Consider the following 18,687-nt stretch of genomic DNA (forward strand, 5'->3'; position numbering starts at 1 on the left):
TTGTTAAGGAGACCAGGGCCTGTGATAGATTTATGGGTCACAAGGTGATGTAAAATGATTCATTTTTTTCATAAGCCACTTCCCATTGCACACATAACAGTTCTAACCATTTCATTTGTTTGACACCAATTAGGTAAATGGTTTAGCCAAGACCAGTAAGCCATTATCATCATTATGTTGGGTGAACCCATTTTGCACAGAACCAGTTCTATTATTAACCTAGGCTGATATTTTTTCCTCCTCTGCTCAGAGATGATCAAACATTTAGTCTCTTGCCTCTGGACCACTTGTGAACATGCATGTCACACTTCTGTATGTCCTCTTTACAATTCATCTATCTGAATAAATAATACTCAAGTTAAAAAAAGAGCTCTTCATTTAATGTAATTAATTACAAGACAAGAACATTTTCCTTCATGTGCATTGCGTTGTGTGCACATTAATCGATAACTTAAAACAGTCAGACAGAACTTGTTTATGATTTGTCCTTGTTAAGCCATAGAAAGTGAGCACCCCCCCCATCACACATTAACAACTTTGATAGCACTGACACATGCTTACCATTTTACAAGATGCACCACAGTCACCTTCGCACCATCACTTCACTATTATCTGTCCCGTTTTCATTGCGTCATACAGGGCCTCTGCAAGGGGTTGCTATTACTATCAACATCAGTGTTTATAGAAGATTTTTTTCGTCACGCCTGTACATACTGTATCTCCACTTGAGGAAAAGCAAACGTGATGCTTATCAGGGGGGGAAAGGAATCAGGTCACGTAAGGAGGTAAAGATTAGTGCAAAAACAACACCAGAAACTTGTAAACATTGCTGATTGGTTTTATTTTATAGTTTAATATTTATGATTGAGGAACTGCATTACATATAGTTACAATGAATCAAATGCCGATACACCGCTGTTTAAATATTACCATCCTGTATATTTTACAAAACAACAAGCAACAAATACTGTATGTAGGTTAAACCACAGATCAATAAAGAGATACATACTAATCATCATATACTGTATACTAATACTTAATGGTTGTCAAGGAAACCGTCCACATTGCTCCCACAGGGCCTGCTTATGCTCTGTACACAGCGGGAGGTAACTGTCACTTAGGCTCATGGGATGCCTTTATCACTCTGGGTCAGAGCCAGAGCCTAAAGGATTTCCAGTGTTGCTCAGGGACCTGTTTTGACCACCTGTTTCTGTAGCGCTGCCTCACCTGTTTCCCCTCTTGATGATCTTTCAGTAACCACCTCTCTCCTGTCCACTGCAGACCAGATGTAGAAAAGTAAGTTAACGTTATTGCTGTCACCATAATGGCACAAAATTTAGCATAACGTTGCCAGGTCTCGTATTCGATTACTGTAATATGCCAAGTTTATCGCATAAATTCTATTCATTATGAAATCTGTCTCTATAAGTGTTCTGGATAGGACTATACGCTCAGTGGTGGAGCAGCACCTCTTCGATGTAAACCTTTTAGTGGATCAAAGTTCACAAGACTGTCAGTTGACCCCGTGCTCACCATCGCCAAGTGCAACACCATCTGCCCGACAGAGACGTCGACAGCAGAGAGCGCAACAAGAGGAGGCATTGAGATGCATGGAAAGATACAGGTACGATGTGGTCGACGTTGTTTGGTGCTTTTGTAACAGCGAGCATCCATAAGGTTTTATTTTGTGTGTGGTGAACCCACCCACTGACACACAGCATAGTCACAACAACTGGAGTCATCACTGTTAGAAGCTAATCCTTGTTGATGGAGATTTGGTAGCGTCTGAGAGATCAGTGACGCATGGATTAGGAGTGCACTAGACCAGGACAGCATAAAATGCCAGTAAGAGAATGGACAGCATGTAGACAGTAAATAGAATTGACACTGAAAGTAAACAAACAAACAATAAACAAAGTATAAGTATGGCCCAGATATTTCGTTTCCTGACGCATTTAATTCAATGCCGAGCTCATAAAGAGCGTAACGAGAGAAAGTGTGATGGAAGGCAGGTGTCTCATTTCATCATCCTTTTCTGCCTGAGAACAGAGCGGACAGTAATAAGGAGAATATCCCGTCCACCGATGGAAAAAACAGCATGGTGGAGGACATGGGCAGCAGCATGACCTCACAGAGAGGCCAAAGCGGTAACATCGATTGGACCCCCAAATCTGGGAAGTTGAAACACAACCTGGATCTGGCACAGATCTCTGGCAACCAAAACACCCACGCAGTGAGTCATCACGTGTCCTCATGTCGCCCCTTGGTCTCAGACTCATTCTCTTCTACATGTCTGGAATGATTTGAGTGGTTTCTTTCTCTATGGGTTTAGTTCATCTTTTCTTAGTGTGTCTTAAAGATTAATAGATAAACCTAAGAAAGATAAGTTTCTTTCAGCTCAATTCTCTGCTATCCTTCTCCCTGATTCACTACAATAATTATCAGTTGAAGTAAACAAGAATCACTGGATGCTGACAGTGGCAAGACAGAAAGCAGTGCAGTTCTGTTATGTGTTCTTACCGTTCTCAATGCACAATTGTTTGTAATGCCCATCATGCAACACTGATTGTTAATCACGTTTGACAGACATGGTACAGATGTAAAGGCCACTTACATGAGTGTACAATTACCTCTGCTGGAGAAGATGGTACACCAGAAAGCAACCTTTCAGCTGGACTGGAGAACAAGCAATAGGCTTGTTGAGATCCCAGCATTTACTTCATGTCAAGAAAAAAAAACTTTTAAAGTGATATTAAAGTACTAAATGTAGAATGTTACTGGTACCCATTTTCGGTTTCTACAAGCACTTGTGCAATATTCTGATGTTTCAGTTTCATCATGTGACAAAAAGCATGTCAGTGCTGATCGTTCCTTTTTGTTACCCATCTTGCTGCTGGCATCAATATGACTAACATTTATTGAGATATATATATTTGTGTTTATTTTAATAAATGATTAGATGTCATAAGACTAAAATCTTAATATTGTCTGTTTTACTCTGCACTTTTTTTTTTTTTACAAAGATCTCTGGGTTGTTGTTTTTAGAAAACATTGATAACATATTCGGATATTGGTGTCTGCACCAAAACACATCAATTGATCAACTGATCAAAATTCACTAGTACAACTACATAGTAAAATGTTTGACTAGCTATGTCTCACCTGCTAACAAAGATGTAGCGTTACAACCAACGGTTTTGCAGCATGGGTCAAATAAGCTGTGGGGTGCTGTAAAGTTCAGTCCACTGGATTACTGATCCAAACGGGATAGTTTAGCTTGTGATCCCACCCAAGCAACAGAATACCAATGCAAGGCTCTTACGTAAGATGTCACACGATGCCTTGACACGTGTATGGCATCTATGTGATAGCTGGCAGAATTGTAATTGGCTGAAGGAGTGTTGTGCTGAGTGGCCGGCTGCAGAGGGTTCTGGGTGAGGGTCTCTGGGAATGTAATCTTGTTGTGTCAAGAGCACTGAGGACAATTAAGGACCTTGACAGCCTCTGTTTTGGGATCTGCATATCTTCAGATAATGTCTACATGCTAAACTAAGCTCACCATGCCGAGATGTCAACACTGTTAACATCAAACCTGCTAAACTGCACTGTGTTACTGTTCTTATTCAGCCACACGGAGCTGATATGGATGTACAGTCTTTAATTACTGTCTCTAACGTGTTTAATCTCATTTATGCATTTTGATGCAAGGTGTTTCATTGAAACAACTTATCTTGTTCCATTTTGATGTCTTTCCAGTCCAAGGAGTGCGTCGGTGAGAGACCTGGAGCAGATTTTATGGAGGTATTTCATGAAGGGTGAGCTTTTCTTTTCTTAATTTCATCCCTTTCAGAAATAAAAATAAAATAATACAAGCTAAATCACATTTCTCATTTGTTTTTTCATTAATAAGACCTAGTTGCAGCCTGTAGCCTATAACCAAATGTTTGTTTTACACTGATAAGCCACTGACTGCCGTACCAGTTCTGTCTCTTATCTTAAAGCATTCTCCAATGTTCATAACAGACTTGATCCGATAACGGCAAGCAGAAAAGATATGGGCGTGTGTTTGTATAAACCTTGTGGGGTTTTCTGAGGTTTCTGATGGACAGATTAGCTTTATTCATCATAGGGTGTGACCAGTCGAAGCTGCTTGGATGAATTTGCTTCTTGTTTTTCAGGAATGACAGTTTGATTCAAGACTGCCACCTCTCTCCTCTACAGGTAAGTCCAAACTCTTTCCCCATGAATTCAGTCTGTTCGGAAACATTTGTGTGTCTTCCTCTTTCTTATTGCACAGTGAATCTGCTTTGCCTTGCATGTACTACTGTTTAGGTTTATTGATGTGGCAGGGCGGGAACTGCTCAGTATTGAATTTTAATACTATTTTGGTGCAGACAGCAGTAATATTGAATTTCCAAAAGAATCAGATACTCAGATGTGTGCTTCTCTTAATCCGGACAGTTCCTGACATGAAGTCGTCAGGCATGTTTTGTTTAGTCAATATTCAATATTTGAGAGGGCCTCATAAAACAGTCAAAGACAATGTTCTACATAAGATCGTAAAAGTCTTTGAGACAGGATATTAAAGGAACACAAAGCATTATTAAAAGAAAAACATACAACACACAGGTTAGTTAAGGTTCAGAAAAACTAACTTGTTTCTCACCTTCATAACACCATATTGCTCATTTGCTCATCAAGGATTTGTTCCACTACTACACTTGAAAAGTATATGTTGTATGTAGCAAATACACCTCAAGTGTTCTTTAGCATCAACTGATGCTACAGCTCTGCCGCCACCACCATCACTGTGGTAATCTGGAGCTAGCAGCCTCTCTGAACGGAGGCCGACGCAGCTACTTGTCAGCTGGTCATTAACGCCAAGGTTACAGCTGGAGCATGAGACGGACACAATTGCCACCATTTTCCTATGCAACTATAATAAATCACAAACACAATGATAAACAATAATAACAGGCCCCGAGTTTCTGCATGTCTCTCTCCATTTGTCTGTGTGTCTCCTGTTATTGCTTCAGTCTCTTTAAACACACAACACGCAACTTCTCTCTCGTACAACTCTTATTATCAATCCAAGTAACCTGATGGTGGAAAATAAGGGCTGCCATGTTTTAAAGTCACTCAAGTGTACAGGTCAGGACTTTCCAAAAATACAGGTAGTCCACAACATACAAACAAAATTGGTCCTGAGAGATTGTCAGTTGAATTATTCACAAGTCATTAATTATTAAATTTCAATCTATAATCGCAAATTGAGGTCTCTACCTCAGCTGAATTAATATTATCCTGCAGGGCGGGGGCTGTAGAGGCTAGGCGAACCTTTAATCCACTTAGGTATTCCACCACACGATGATGCACTTCCTGCACTTCTCCACATTACCACAAAAAAATGGACACGTATATACTGTATATCCATGTGCCTGGAAATAAAAAAAATGTGGAAGGAGCTCCGCCACACATAACAAAGTTTATGTCTGGTGTGTGTGTGTGCTTGTGTGTGTGTGTATGTGTGTGTGTGTGTGTGTGTGTGTGTGTGTGTGTGTGTGTGTGTGTGTGTGTGTGTGTGTATCTGTGCACGTGTGATGTTCAAGGTGCTTGTCTGCATGCCATATCAGCAGAATGTCCATTTGATTCCCCAGTGTGTTTGTACACCATGTGTGTAAGGTCCCCAACACAGCTTAATAATTGTCCCATTGCCTCAAACACACACACACACACACACACACACACACACACACACACACACACACACACATACACATATGCACACACACACTGGTTCTAAGCTCCCTGTTTAACCCCTCCTTTGCACCAGCTGGATATCTCATGATGATGTAATTGTGGTTCAAGTGTGTTTCAGTGAACATTGGATGATTTTTTTCCGGTCACAGAGTTCAGCGTATGGGCCCATCTGCGTGTGTGTGTGTGTGTGTGCGTGTGCGTGTGTGCATGCGTGTGTCTGTGTGTGTGCAGTTATACCTTAATTGAGTGCAGCAGGATCCTGGTGAACTGTAACATCTGTGCTCTTGTTAATCCACTGTGTTCCTCCTCAGAGCGTCTTGAAGTGGATTTATGTTGTTTTGTCACAGCTGATGCCAGTGATTCTACTGGTGATTATAGTCAGCAGATTAATCATAAACCAGGTTGGATAGACTTATCATCTGCTGAATACATTTTATCAAACTATAAGATATTATTTGAACAACAGAAAGGTTTTTCCTTACTGACAAAAATTGCACAATATAATCATAAATGTGATGAGTTCCGAACATGACACAACACAACATTCACCCACTCTACATTTCTTTCGAACTCTAATGAGCCCAAAATTTAATTATATGATAGCCATGAGCTGTGCTGTAAAAACAAAGTACATTAATTAACAGGGAGCAGCCGGAGAACAAAAAGACACGAGCTTCTGATTAACAACCCGTTTTTCTTCAAACGTTACCTTAGATCACACTCATTATGTCAGTGAACATCTTTAGATGTCTGTAAATCTGCATAAAATAAGTAGTTCCAAAAATAGTGACTAATCAAAAAAAATAAAAATACTCAAACACATTTATAAAACCGTTGCAACTCCTTGAGGATGAAAGTTGTGCATTCACTTTAGGAACTATTGTGTAAGAAGAGCAACCAAAGAAATTGACTCAAGGTCCACTTTCAACTACTTGGAAATGTCACTGTTTCGTGCAGATGGACAATCAACCAGTCAATAAATTCCTCATTGGGATGTTTTTTATTGTCTCTTGAAAAGATGTGCACTCAGCACCTACATGTAGGAACCATTGTTACATGCAAGCTACAAGCTACCTGCTGCATACTAATCAAAACTTACACACCATACCAAATTAAACTAGGAAGTAGGCACAAACTGCAACATCCCACGACACCCCTGAATTAAAAATGTTACCCTGACCTACTTGCATAGGTCAAAGATCAAAGCTAGTGCTCTGACCTACTGTCATTGATCAAACTACTAGCTTCGATCCATGGTCTTACTCACTCTAGCCTCTCCCTCCACTTTGTATCTTAAATAAGCTGTGTGCAAAAATTTAAATTTGACCTTGACCTAGTTTTCTCAAGGTCAAGGTCATCATCTCATCCTCATCCCCTTTGCTGCCGGAGTAATGCGCTTTTTGTTTCATTGTATTCTCTGCAACCGTTGCAAAGAGTGGACTAACGGACGGACGAAACACACAAACACTGACAATTACAGTACATTACCGCTTTGAAGCGGGATGTAATTATCTGTACATTCACTTACAGCAGCCAGACACCTGCTGTATATCATAAGAATGTTGTGACTGCTGGAGGTCTGCCTGAGTATCACTTATTTCCAATACATCAGGAAATTCTACAGGCTCAGAAACGTAATAACTTTGATCACTCGTACCAGGTTAAATATGTGGAACCTTGGCTAAATCCAAACTGAAGTAGGCTGTAGTTGTTCTGTCACACATCTTCATCAATGCTGTCACATGAAGAAAATAATTTTTTGTGCCAGGGGAATTCAGCTTCTTCAGACGGTATCGCATGCACCGACGGCTCAAGTTGACCACATGGCACTTGGAGTCAGACTGGGCATCCGCATCGGACACTTTATCCTCATCACGCCTGCATCTGAGGTCCGCTGAGGAGAGGGAAACACAGTCTGACCGAATCACACAGAGCTGCTTCTGTTTCACAGTCGTGGTGGCGTGTGTCCTGACGCGCTGTCACGATATCACGACTTCCTCAAACACGGGAATCGAGCCGCACCGACATTATTGTTGTTAACATGTATGCTGTGAAAGTTATTTACCCAGTCGATAAATAATTTTTGTTTGGCCTTGGTGAAGATTCTTCATCCAAAGCAGATGAGCAGCGGAGTGGTTACAGTTGTACGTTTATGACATCATCCACAAAGAAGCAAAATCTAATAATCACTTTATAGTACATTTATTACTAGAAAACCATATGTTGCACTAATTGTATTCAGATATTTTGCGTCTCCTTTGCATCCCTGCTGTGTTCTCGTGTGTGTGCTGCTTCTGGAAGCTGCTCGAATTTATCTCCTTATGCTGTTGTTGAGGAATAATCTTTGGGATTGTGTTCTGGGTGCAGTATGTACAGGGGTAGGGGGTGGGGGGGTTTCCTACACTTGACCACATTGATGGTAATAGGTGCTCGTCAGTCACGTTCTCCAGGCACCAGCACTGTTCTACGTGATTCTCCTCTCATCCGTCACTTCTCACGTAACAGCCGGGGATTCCTGGCAGCTCTGTTTCCCCCCCTCTTTTTAGCACACACACACACACACACACACACACACACACACACACACACACACACACACACACGTATACACCTGAGACTAATTATGCCATTGCACTGTAATCTCTCACAAAGCAACCAAAAACAACAACTCAGTGTAATGAACAAAAAGACAAAGCAAAACAAGGGCTGTTGTAACCAGATTCAATCGCTCTCCTTCCTGTAGACCGTCTGTGGCGTTCATGAGGTCTGTTGGTGTTGTATCTTGATCTGTTTTCCCTAAAAATAGTCTGGTCCCACGCCCAGAAAGGAAATGGTACCCTACGAACTTCGCGCTAAGTGATCCGTGGACACTTTCTAAATACTTTACCAGCTGAGTATGTTGTATCTCTCAAATCATTTACACGACACTAGAATTCAGTTACAGATCTCTGATCGCAAGAGTGAAATTTGACAATGTGTGAGTCAGATTTAGAGAGAGGAACAATGAGAGTAAATTTAAACTAAGAAGCGCTGAAAGTGAAGCCTCTCCTGTGATAAGGAGCTGAATGTTTGTCTGCAAAGAGAGACAGATAGAGAGGAAAAAAACACCCAGTCAGCGTACGTGTGCTGGCTCACAATCTGCTTGCTTCCTCCCTACCTCCCCCCTCTCTCACACACCCCTCCCATGTGGTCTTGCTGCTATGAAACAAACACGTCCAGAGCGGCACCAGGGTGGGGAAGTCAAGATCCTCGGCAAAAGAGAAAGCAAGCTGGACTACTGTAAGAAGAAAACAAGGGGAGGGAGGGAAGGAGGGAGGGAGGGGGTGAAAGTCAAGGCGGAGCCAAAAGCAGATGGGCGGATGTTTTGGCCAGCTGGTACAGCCAATGGGGATCAGGGACCAGCCCCCTCTGTTAGGGCAGGGCCTGTCTGAGGGAGTGTGTGGCTCAACTTAAAGAGTGTGCTCACAGGCGGGTCATTGTTGTTGAGTTCTACTCTCTGCTCTCTCATGGTTGTGCAGACACTAAGGATGAAGATCTTGGAGTCGCCCATCAGCTGTGACACGGGGAGGGTCGGCGTCGGAGGAGAGGTGCGTGGCCTGGACGCGGATCGCGACAAGGCGAGCTGTGAGGACGTACCCCGCCTGGAACTGACAGCACTCACTGAGGACGACAGCTGGGGAGGTGAGGCCACAGGCCATCCATTTGTCGCCTTCATTCACTGGTTTATTCTGTGCTGTATTTAGAGAAAAGTTTATGCTGGAATTCACACTTTTTCACGTTAACACCCACGCGCATGCTCGTGCAATCCATTCCAACCAGATCTGCACATGGGGTGTTTGTGTAGCAGCTGCACACCTTCTGCTCCTCCTCCTCCTCCTCCTCTTTTGATGCTGCTCCATCTGCCTCCAGCAGGATTTAATTGTAAAAGATCCTCTTAAGTTCTCTGGACACCTATATCTGGAGAAGAAACGCTCACGGGAAACGTGTTTAATTGCTGGACCAGCTGAAGAATTATAGACGGGTTATTTATTAAATTAGAAATTGCGTTCATCACGCAAAAGAAAACATGAAAGTGTTGCTAAGTTTAAGCGCCTTTTATGCTTGTAATTTAGGAGCATGCTGTGGGTTTTTTTAGCAGGATGTATTAGTCACTGGGCTATTTCTGCCACCAAATTGGTTCCAGGCTGAGCTGCTGCTGTAATTCACAGTCAAAAATCAATCATTAAAAGGAGGTCAAACTGTGATAACAGTGTACCAGCCAAATGAAACTTGGCTTGCAAAGTATAGTGAGAAATTCCAGATTAGTGCACCTTTAAATGTCTCATATTTGGATGATATCTAACAAATTTTGTGTGGTTTTTTCCTTCGGCACTGGCGTACCATGTTGAAGTCCAAGCACAGGATTTGCACAAATAGTTGCTGGGATTGCATTGTTCATGTCAAACCTTCCTCCTACTGAGTATGTTCTTCATGTGTTTGTTTATGCAGCGCTGAAAGGAAATCGTGCACAATCCCCCCACACCCTGAGAAATATAGAACACTGTTACGACATTGCAATGCAGCAGAGATAGCTGGAGGATTTAGTTTTTAGAAGATACAAATCAATCATTTTGTTGACGCGTGCATTGGAATGACAACCAACAGGTCCATTCTTATTGTAAAAAAAAAAAAAAAAAACAGTTAAAGGACAAGTTGCAGCACGTTTCACATATTTCCGCTTCAAACGGTCTTCTCTCCTTCCACCACAGTTTCCTGTTTGATGAGACCGTCAAAGAGAAATTGTTCCATGTAATAAATCTCTCAACTTCAACAGCCATGTGTTTAGAGCATTGGCAGACCACTGCGTGTTTTTTGGAGCTCTCTAGTGGCTGAAAGTGCTGACTGAAAAATCAGCATGTGAAAGATTGCTGTTGTAGTCATGCAGCGTTTCTCTACATGAGAGAAGATACTGTGCCCAAGCCAAGAAAAGTCTTGCTTCGGTTTGCATAAAGGTGTCAGGGGGCTTTGGAGGTCTCCACTCGTGAATGATGACTTTGATGGAGGAGGGTAGCTTTCTCTTCTTAAATGGCCCTTCTGTACATTCTGTTCTCGACATACATGACTGAGTTCATGACAGCAAGGACCCCTGAAGGAGTCTGATGATTGACTGTAATGGGCCACACAGCAGTTCTCCCTATGAGACGTCAAACCCATCAGGTATTCTGCAACCTTGGAGCCGACAGGCTTCCATGTTGCATCAGCTCCGGATTTGTTGATACCGTTTGCAAAAGTAAAACTAGTGAGTTGTTTTCCTGTTTTGCTGCATATTTATGCTTTAAATCAGGAGCGCTAAGGAGGGATTTACATTCTGGAGGAATGAATAAAGCCGTGTTGGTGCATGCCATTTAGACATTGTGTTACTGTCAGGTGGATGAAAGCATTGGGCTGTGGTGCAAGGCTTTTGTTCCACTTCACTGTCATGGTGACCTGGAATTTGCTGCTGCTGTGATGATGGAAAGACATGAAGGTTTTGACAGAGAAAGACTTTCATTCCTTTATTTTTTTTAAATTTTATTTATTTATCCTTCTTCTTGTACTTCCCTTCCCTGCTCCCCCTTTTCCATCTTTTTTTAGATTCTCCATTCTTTAACACTCCCTTCCTTGATTTTAAAAGAATTTTTCATCAGAGTCATTGCGATGGTAAGTGTAATGTTACATCACTGTCAGTGCTGACTGGCTTTTGCTGCAAATAACACAAGGGATTAAAAAAAAAAAAAAAAAGAAGAAGAAGAAGAAAGACAAGGCTGTGTGAATGACCTTTTCCATTGCATGGCAACATGCTTGAATGCTCTGGAACATTGCAGAAAAACGCCGCACACACAACAACCTTTGAAATGGCAAACGGGGATGTTTTTTGTTGAATCCCGAACCATCAGCGAACGCCTGATTAAATGCCACGGAGCCTCTGTTAGCGACCAGCCTGCAGTGCTCTGGGTGTTGGATAATAGAGCTGAAACGAAGTCATCGAACGTGATTGAGAGTTTCACCTGCCGCTGTGAGCCAGATGTAATGTGCTACTTGATAAACGGCACGTATCTAGAAGGAGAGGAGGTCCCCTGGGTTCCGAGCTGGAATTGGAGATAAGTTGCTTCTCGTACGCCCTAACTCACCGCAGCGAATAAAAATATTCCTGTGTGGTTTTAGAGCCGGCGGGAGTATTTTCATGTGTGCTTTTGACACTTGGATGTTTGCACTGACAGTCGGTTCCCCCCCCAGAGTTTATTTTCTCTCCCTCTGTCTCTTTTTCCTATGTTTCTTGTTACTTTTTGTCCTTTTTCATGAATCCTTCATTATAATTCCTGCTGAGTTTTGTGTTTTTTTTTAATAGTTTTTCTGTCCTGTTATTTTAACAGAAACCTTTGGCAAACCGCTGAATATTTCTCTGTCTGGTTTTCCTCTGGGAATGCTCCAGTAAAATTGAACTCTGGAATAAACTCGTCACTAAAGTCCCCCCCCCCCATGAGGAACTGGCACCAGCATTATCCCATGTTATTAATAGTCAGGGATCATCAGGAGTGTCTATGTGGCTATTTTTAATATACATCATTATTAACACAGCCTGTGACCGTGTGAAGAACAGCATCATCTTTAAATGTTGTTGGCTTTGTACAGAGGAAATAGTTAATCAAGTGATCGATAGTGGATAAATTAATAAAGGATTCTGATTCCGATTCTAACTAGCTGTGGATTAATGTGATCTGTAAACTTGATTCCAAAAAGCCAGCCACACTCTAGCTGGGTTCAACTTTTTTTGGCTTTCGTTGTTCGTAAATGGTTAAAATATTGACGTAAATCAGCCTGAGCACGGATGTGAAAAGAGTCGGGTTCAATAAGCAGTTCTGATCCTGGATTCATAAAGTGCCTTATAACTCTAGAACCGCTTGGGTTTTATTTCGTTATTCTGCAGAGTGCTCGGGGTTTAAGATGACGAATGTAATAAGACAAACTATGTGTTTTCTGCTGGTTGGCGTGCATCACATTTCAAACAAGATCCCCTGACTAACCTGCCTTTTGTTTGCACGTCTTCCGGTTGATAAAAGAACAAGTTTCACATTTTAATACAACGTGTTTGTGTTTGCAGAACCAGTCCCAGCTTATTCGTCACTGCAGAGAGAGAGCATGGACCGCGAGGAGGCTCGGCTCTCCCCTCACGCCGGCGGCCGTCTGATCCGTCAGCTGTTGGAAGAGGACAGCGACCCGATGCTGTCCCCTCGTTTCTACGGCTACGGATACTGCCAGCAGTACCTGGATGACACCGAAGTGCCTCCGTCACCCCCGAACGCGCACTCCTTTGCCAGGTAATAACCACGACACGGTCTTGTACGTAGCGGCGGTTCAGGAAGAGTGAGTAAATGTGACATTCTGAATCCCTCCAGGCGCAGACGGAGCTCCTCTCTCGGCTCCTGCGATGACGAGAAAGAGGAGCTGACAACAGCCCAGCTCACCAAGAGGATTCATATACTGAAGAAGAAGATCCACAGATTTGAGGAGAGGTTTGAAGAGGAGCGGAAATACAGGGTAGGCACACTTCACATTTATCACCAGTTAAACGGGACTCAGAAGATGTCTCGCTTAAAGAAGTCGGACTTCTTCTTGGGTTCATGGTTGATTTAATTTTAAATGTAGTATCTATTTTAAACTGTTTAATCTTTTTCACCCAGCCTTCCCACAGTGATAAAGCTGGAAGCCCAGAGGTGCTGCGATGGGTGACTGAACTGGCCAAGCTTCGTAAAGAACTGAAAGGTAAGACACGAGCAGAGGCGGTACCGATGAACACATCTGAATACATTAACAGTGCATAGAGCTCATCTATTTCCTCCTCTTCTTCCTCAACAGAACACAAGCTGATGAAGTCAGAGGAGGACCTGCCGCCTCTGACCCGCCAGCGCAGCAACACTCTGCCCAAAAGCTTCGGCTCTCAGCTGGAGAAGAAACCTCAACAGGAAAAAGTTCCCAAGCCTCCGGTGGAAAACACTCTGGAGGCAATTTTAAAGAAGCTGCAGGAGAAGAGGGAGGAGTCCAACCGCCCCGAGGACATCAAGGTGAGAGCACGAGTCATAAATAAAACGTGGGTCGGCCCTGGAAATGGATATTTGGTGCATGTTTTAAAACATGCGTTCAAAGGAGAATGGAAGGTTTTGAGTCTCGGTGAAGATAGAACTAACGCTTCTTCTGAAACTCCTTGACAGGATATGACACGGGAGCAGATCGGAGCTGAGAAGGTGGCCCTGCAGAAAGCGCTCCTCCACTACGAGGGCATACACGGCCGACCGGTGAGTCGTCCTCCACTCCTCGTGACAAACAAACACGGGCTCACTGTGCATACCATCTGCTGCAGCCCTGTTCACAACAGACCACGTCTTGTTTACCCCTCCATTGTGACCCAGATTGCAGGTCAAGTGTGAATAACAGTTGTGTTTTTATTCCTTGCCCTTTTAAGCTTTATTTGGAAGTTGACTGAAGTGACACGCACGGTTTGTGTGATGTCAAAACCAACAGTAAATGAACTGTGCCGTCTAATCCGCTAGTCCCGTCCCATATCAGAAAGTCCCTCCCTCCTCAGTGTGACCTTCAAGCTCTCGAGTCGGTCAGGGTTAGCGGTCATCTTAGGTTATTTTCGTGCTGCACCTAGATAGTCACCAAGGATACAGAGGACTGGAGGAGGCTAACCCTATGCTTAACAAGCTGCCTTTTTTTTTTTTTTTTTGGTACCTCAGGTCACCAAAACCGAGAGGCAAATCATGAAACCCCTGTACGACAGATACCGTCTGGTGAAGCAGATCCTGTGCAGAGCCTCTACCATCCCCGTCATTGTAAGCATCACACCTTAAACCCCTTTCCTGTCCTCCGATGTTGTCTTGTCACTGATCGCGTCAAGCAATGAGGAAGGATGACGTCACTGTAATAATGTCTGCAGACGTGTGAGCCCCCAGCTCACACTGGCCCGAGGGCCTGATGTGTGAACCGGTGACATTTCAAGGCTGTCAGTCGGTGAATCCTCGGTCGTAAAGAGCCTCGTATGTAGAGATGGAGTTCACGGAGAAGTTAAATAGTCATAAACGGTTGAAATACTCTGAGCATGTGTGCTCCACTCCTGGTACTGCGTCGCGTGAAGCTGTGTAACGTTGGTTCGCTTCCTTTTCCCCATTCATTGTATTAAGGTATTAGCAACCAATTCTCTTACATTGGTTATCTTCTATTTATGTAAAATAATCTAAAATCCATTTTATAAAAATAATACAACGTAGATTATACAACAACAATTATATTTTGATCATCTTTTAACCCTTCGACGTTATTTGAGATGAATAAAATGGAGTTTAAATGTTCTGGGGTGTTGTGGGAGGGAAGAAGAGGAAAACCTGCTCAGCTTTGCCTCAGATAAAAGTTGGTTGAAAAAGGCCGTCTGGCTTTCGACTCGAGCCCCCGTTTTGAACGCCAGTGAGCGTCTCGGCGTCATTAACGCTTCCTTCTTAACCGTCAACGCAGGGTTCTCCCTCCAGCAAGCGCAGAGGTCCCCTCCTTCAGCCCATTATTGAGGGCGAAACCGCACTCTTCTTCGATGACATTAAGGTGAAGAGCTGCCGCTGCTTGAATGATCAGTCGTCGTCCCCTCCAGTCCCGCCTTCCTCAAACCCAACCCTCTAATGAACCTGATTGCTGCCTGTTGATTGGATAGCTGCCTGTTTGCTGCCATTAGCCGTTCCATAAACATCCAATCAGTAGCTGCCTGGATCTGACCCCTGAGCTACTCTGTGATTATTATTGATCCGAATGTGTGAGCTGTGCGTATTTGTTTTAAAGGATTGTGTTTATTATAGCATGAGTCTTATTGTCATGAATCTAACAGTAATCCTGTTGTCATACTTACTAAGTTATTTATTTGTTTATTGATCACAGCTGACTGGTTTCCTGTGTTCTCAGGGTATTGATTGATTTAAAGACATACAAGTTCATTTAATTTTGAAAAGGAGTCCACCAGACTAAAATGGACAGGGTGTGATCTTCATGATATTTGCAGCCACAATAACCCCGTGAGCTGCCAGCTGGGTTGAGAAACAGGAACAGGATGTGAACCATTACTGAGAGTCCAGCAGAACTAGTGGGATGGACATTTTAAACTAGAGGATCAAAGGTCCACATCCTGAAACTGCTGACAGGAACTTGACCAACCAGTTGTTTGACAAAGAAATTGTAACAACGTCGACTATCATGTCGCTGATTCTGTTAAGTCGCATCCAGTGTCAATAAATTCAAGTGATCATGAATGATGATGATGATGATGATGATCCTGACGGAGTGTGTCCATCAAGTTTGTGGAATCTCGTTTGAAATTTTTGCTGACTTTACCTCCTATTTGATCACCTGACGTTGATTGTCGTTCCGTCCCCTCGGCCTCAGTGATGTCTTTGACGAGTATATTAATAAGAACAGGAATAGAAGCACAAATAAAGCCCAAGCTGGAATAATTCAAGTCGTGTTACATTAAAGTTTTGCTCTGCTTGAAGTTGACGGTCAGTCTGCTGAGCAGAGGAGCGCGACTGACTGCTGCAGAAGGTTAAAAACCAGACTAACACAGTGTGGTGTTTGAGCCTGGCATTCCCTCGCCGCCGCCTCATCACGACGTAGCCATTTCTTTTTTCATTAATCCTCCTCTACGCTCCTGCAGGAGGAAGAGGACGGCTCTGAGGATGACGGAGAATCAAAGACGCAGTTCACCGTCAGCGTCCGGCCCGACTTCACCGTACTTGGGTTCCTGGACAACACGGAGGAGGAGGCGGGTAGTTTCATCTCACCCGTGGACGAATTGTCACCCTCCAAGAACACGACAGACATGAGGCTGTCCAACCTGCACTCGGCCACCACGTAAGTCACCCAAGGATCACCTAAAAAATAGAATAAATTCTTCAGTGAAAGATATTCCTGACCATTTTGCTTTACGAGCACAGAAAAAAAAAGTGTGTTTTAATAAGAGCACTTGTTAAAAATCGTCTTCTGTGATGGTTCCATTAACATGTCAGCACAGTTTAGAAACATTTTTACATTTCTACTCTTTCAGGCGGGAACTTGTGGAGCAGCTCCAGGAGGCCCGGGAGGAAAAGAAGAGACTCCGCAAAACCTTGAAAGAGTTTGAGGACCAGTTCTTCAGGCAAAACGGACGGTAAGAAGAATTCGGGTTGGGCAGGAGAGAAAGCATATCAAGCAACACCTGAATCCATTTCTTACTGGTTGTTGTTTTATTTCCATAGAAACGTTCAGAAGGAGGACCGCTCCCCGCTGGCACTGGAATACAGCGAGTACAAGCACATAAAGGCCAAACTGCGCCTGCTGGAAGTCCTGATCAGCAAAAGAGACACGACTAAGTTAATCTAAGAAGATCGATGGTTGGTCTCGCACCGTCGGAGGGAGGATCAGACGCTCTTTCTCGTTGCCATCTGTGCCGCTCACGTTTCTGGCTCAGGAGCGTTAATCCCTTGTGTCAAGCACGGCGCCAAACTTATTCATAGCGACACAAAGTCGCCTGCTTCAGACGTCACCTTCTGAAGAGTTTAAGATAGACGCACGCAAACAGCCGGAATCACAGCTGTATCGCTAATAATTTATTTCTATCCTCTTGAAAGGTTCTATGACAACAGAAAAGTTGTTTTTTCTCACACTTAACTCTAGAAGTCTTAAGAAATGAATCCTTGTAAGTAAAAATAATATGAAATTGTAGCTATTTCCAAGGAAGGATTTTGCATTCAAGATATATGTGTATTTTTTTAAGGGAGGCGTTGCTCTTTGTATAACTTTGATCGGGCTTAGCAGTATTTTCCGAATGATCAGCTTTGTTTATTTCAGTTCTGAAATGATTTAATGTTGCTTCTGTAGAAGTTCAATGGAGTATTTGCTCACTATAAGAAGTGATCTCTAATTTTAATTCAACCCAAAGACAGTGACTACAAACGGAACCAAAAACAACTCACACACAATGTAACAGTTTATTTTGTGATCACTTGTACTTTCTGATGCATTGACTGTACATATTAAGCATTGTTTGTTGTTGTTCTCTATTTACTTCATGTCAAATAAGCTATTTCTCATCTTGGAATGACTGGTATGTTTTCACTCACACTGATAAATGTTGACGTGGACGTCTGTGGGACGACTGAAGGACAGAGTCGGTTTCCTTCTCATCCTTTCCAGAGCTTGTTTATGTTTGTAAATATGGATCACTGTTTATGTTTACATTTATGTGAGCGAGTACCTTTTTCCTTTCTTTCTCCAAAATGGATGATTTATCAGTGTGAATTTTGTTTTCACTGAATGTTAACACTGGCGAAGCTTAATGAATTTTAAATGTGTGTACATTTTAGTACATAATTTGTATTTGTATTTTGTATATAATATAAATGAAATCATATTTTTACTGAATTTTTGGGGCTGTGTGGAGTTTTTGTGTGACTGAGTCGATAGTAGAACTTCATCACCATCATTAAGAGCGAGGCTGTAAAGGATTATACATAATATATTACTATTGATATATATGCCATTTGTTTTTCTTGATCAAACAATCTAAATATTTTTAAAACACTGCTTCCAGAAGCCTGGAAAAACATCATCCTGACGTGGGAAAGACATGAAAACATAATGCAGCTCACTTTCCGACAGATTGACCTTCAGAGTTAAGATTAGATGGCGTGTTTATCAGTGTTATTAATGGTGCACAACATTCCAAGAAGATTTAAAACAGCAGCAAATCAAACCAAAGTTCTTGCAGAAACAAACAATCTGATCTGCAGTCTGCTCAAAAGTACAATTTCCCACCACTGAGTTCTAGTCTAGTCGAGAAACGGTGCTTATACTACTTTAATTCACACCTTTTATCTACAACTAACTTGACAAAGC

At 42.6% G+C, this 18,687-nt stretch overlaps 1 protein-coding gene across 3 annotated transcripts in view; it reads left to right on the forward strand.

Moving 5' to 3' along the window:
- fam13a (family with sequence similarity 13 member A) overlaps positions 1 to 18,213 on the forward strand; it is a 44,777-nt gene extending 26,564 nt beyond the window's left edge. For 2 of the 3 annotated variants that reach the window (XM_068322145.1, XM_068322147.1), the window contains 16 exons: positions 1,255 to 1,296; positions 1,430 to 1,624; positions 2,050 to 2,233; positions 3,757 to 3,815; positions 4,179 to 4,221; positions 9,279 to 9,441; positions 12,881 to 13,097; positions 13,176 to 13,317; positions 13,461 to 13,542; positions 13,636 to 13,841; positions 13,989 to 14,072; positions 14,517 to 14,612; positions 15,289 to 15,372; positions 16,469 to 16,665; positions 16,859 to 16,960; positions 17,049 to 18,213. In XM_068322145.1, the coding sequence (XP_068178246.1) occupies positions 1,255 to 1,296; positions 1,430 to 1,624; positions 2,050 to 2,233; positions 3,757 to 3,815; positions 4,179 to 4,221; positions 9,279 to 9,441; positions 12,881 to 13,097; positions 13,176 to 13,317; positions 13,461 to 13,542; positions 13,636 to 13,841; positions 13,989 to 14,072; positions 14,517 to 14,612; positions 15,289 to 15,372; positions 16,469 to 16,665; positions 16,859 to 16,960; positions 17,049 to 17,172 (2,020 nt within the window). In that variant the 3' untranslated portion in view covers positions 17,173 to 18,213. The remainder of the gene's footprint in view (positions 1 to 1,254; positions 1,297 to 1,429; positions 1,625 to 2,049; positions 2,234 to 3,756; positions 3,816 to 4,178; positions 4,222 to 9,278; positions 9,442 to 12,880; positions 13,098 to 13,175; positions 13,318 to 13,460; positions 13,543 to 13,635; positions 13,842 to 13,988; positions 14,073 to 14,516; positions 14,613 to 15,288; positions 15,373 to 16,468; positions 16,666 to 16,858; positions 16,961 to 17,048) is intronic. The other variant, XM_068322146.1, reaches the window with a different exon arrangement.
- The last annotated feature ends 474 nt before the right edge of the window (positions 18,214 to 18,687 follow it).

The sequence above is a fragment of the Antennarius striatus genome, chromosome 8 (assembly GCF_040054535.1).
Source record: "Antennarius striatus isolate MH-2024 chromosome 8, ASM4005453v1, whole genome shotgun sequence".
NCBI classification, from domain to species: domain Eukaryota; kingdom Metazoa; phylum Chordata; class Actinopteri; order Lophiiformes; family Antennariidae; genus Antennarius; species Antennarius striatus.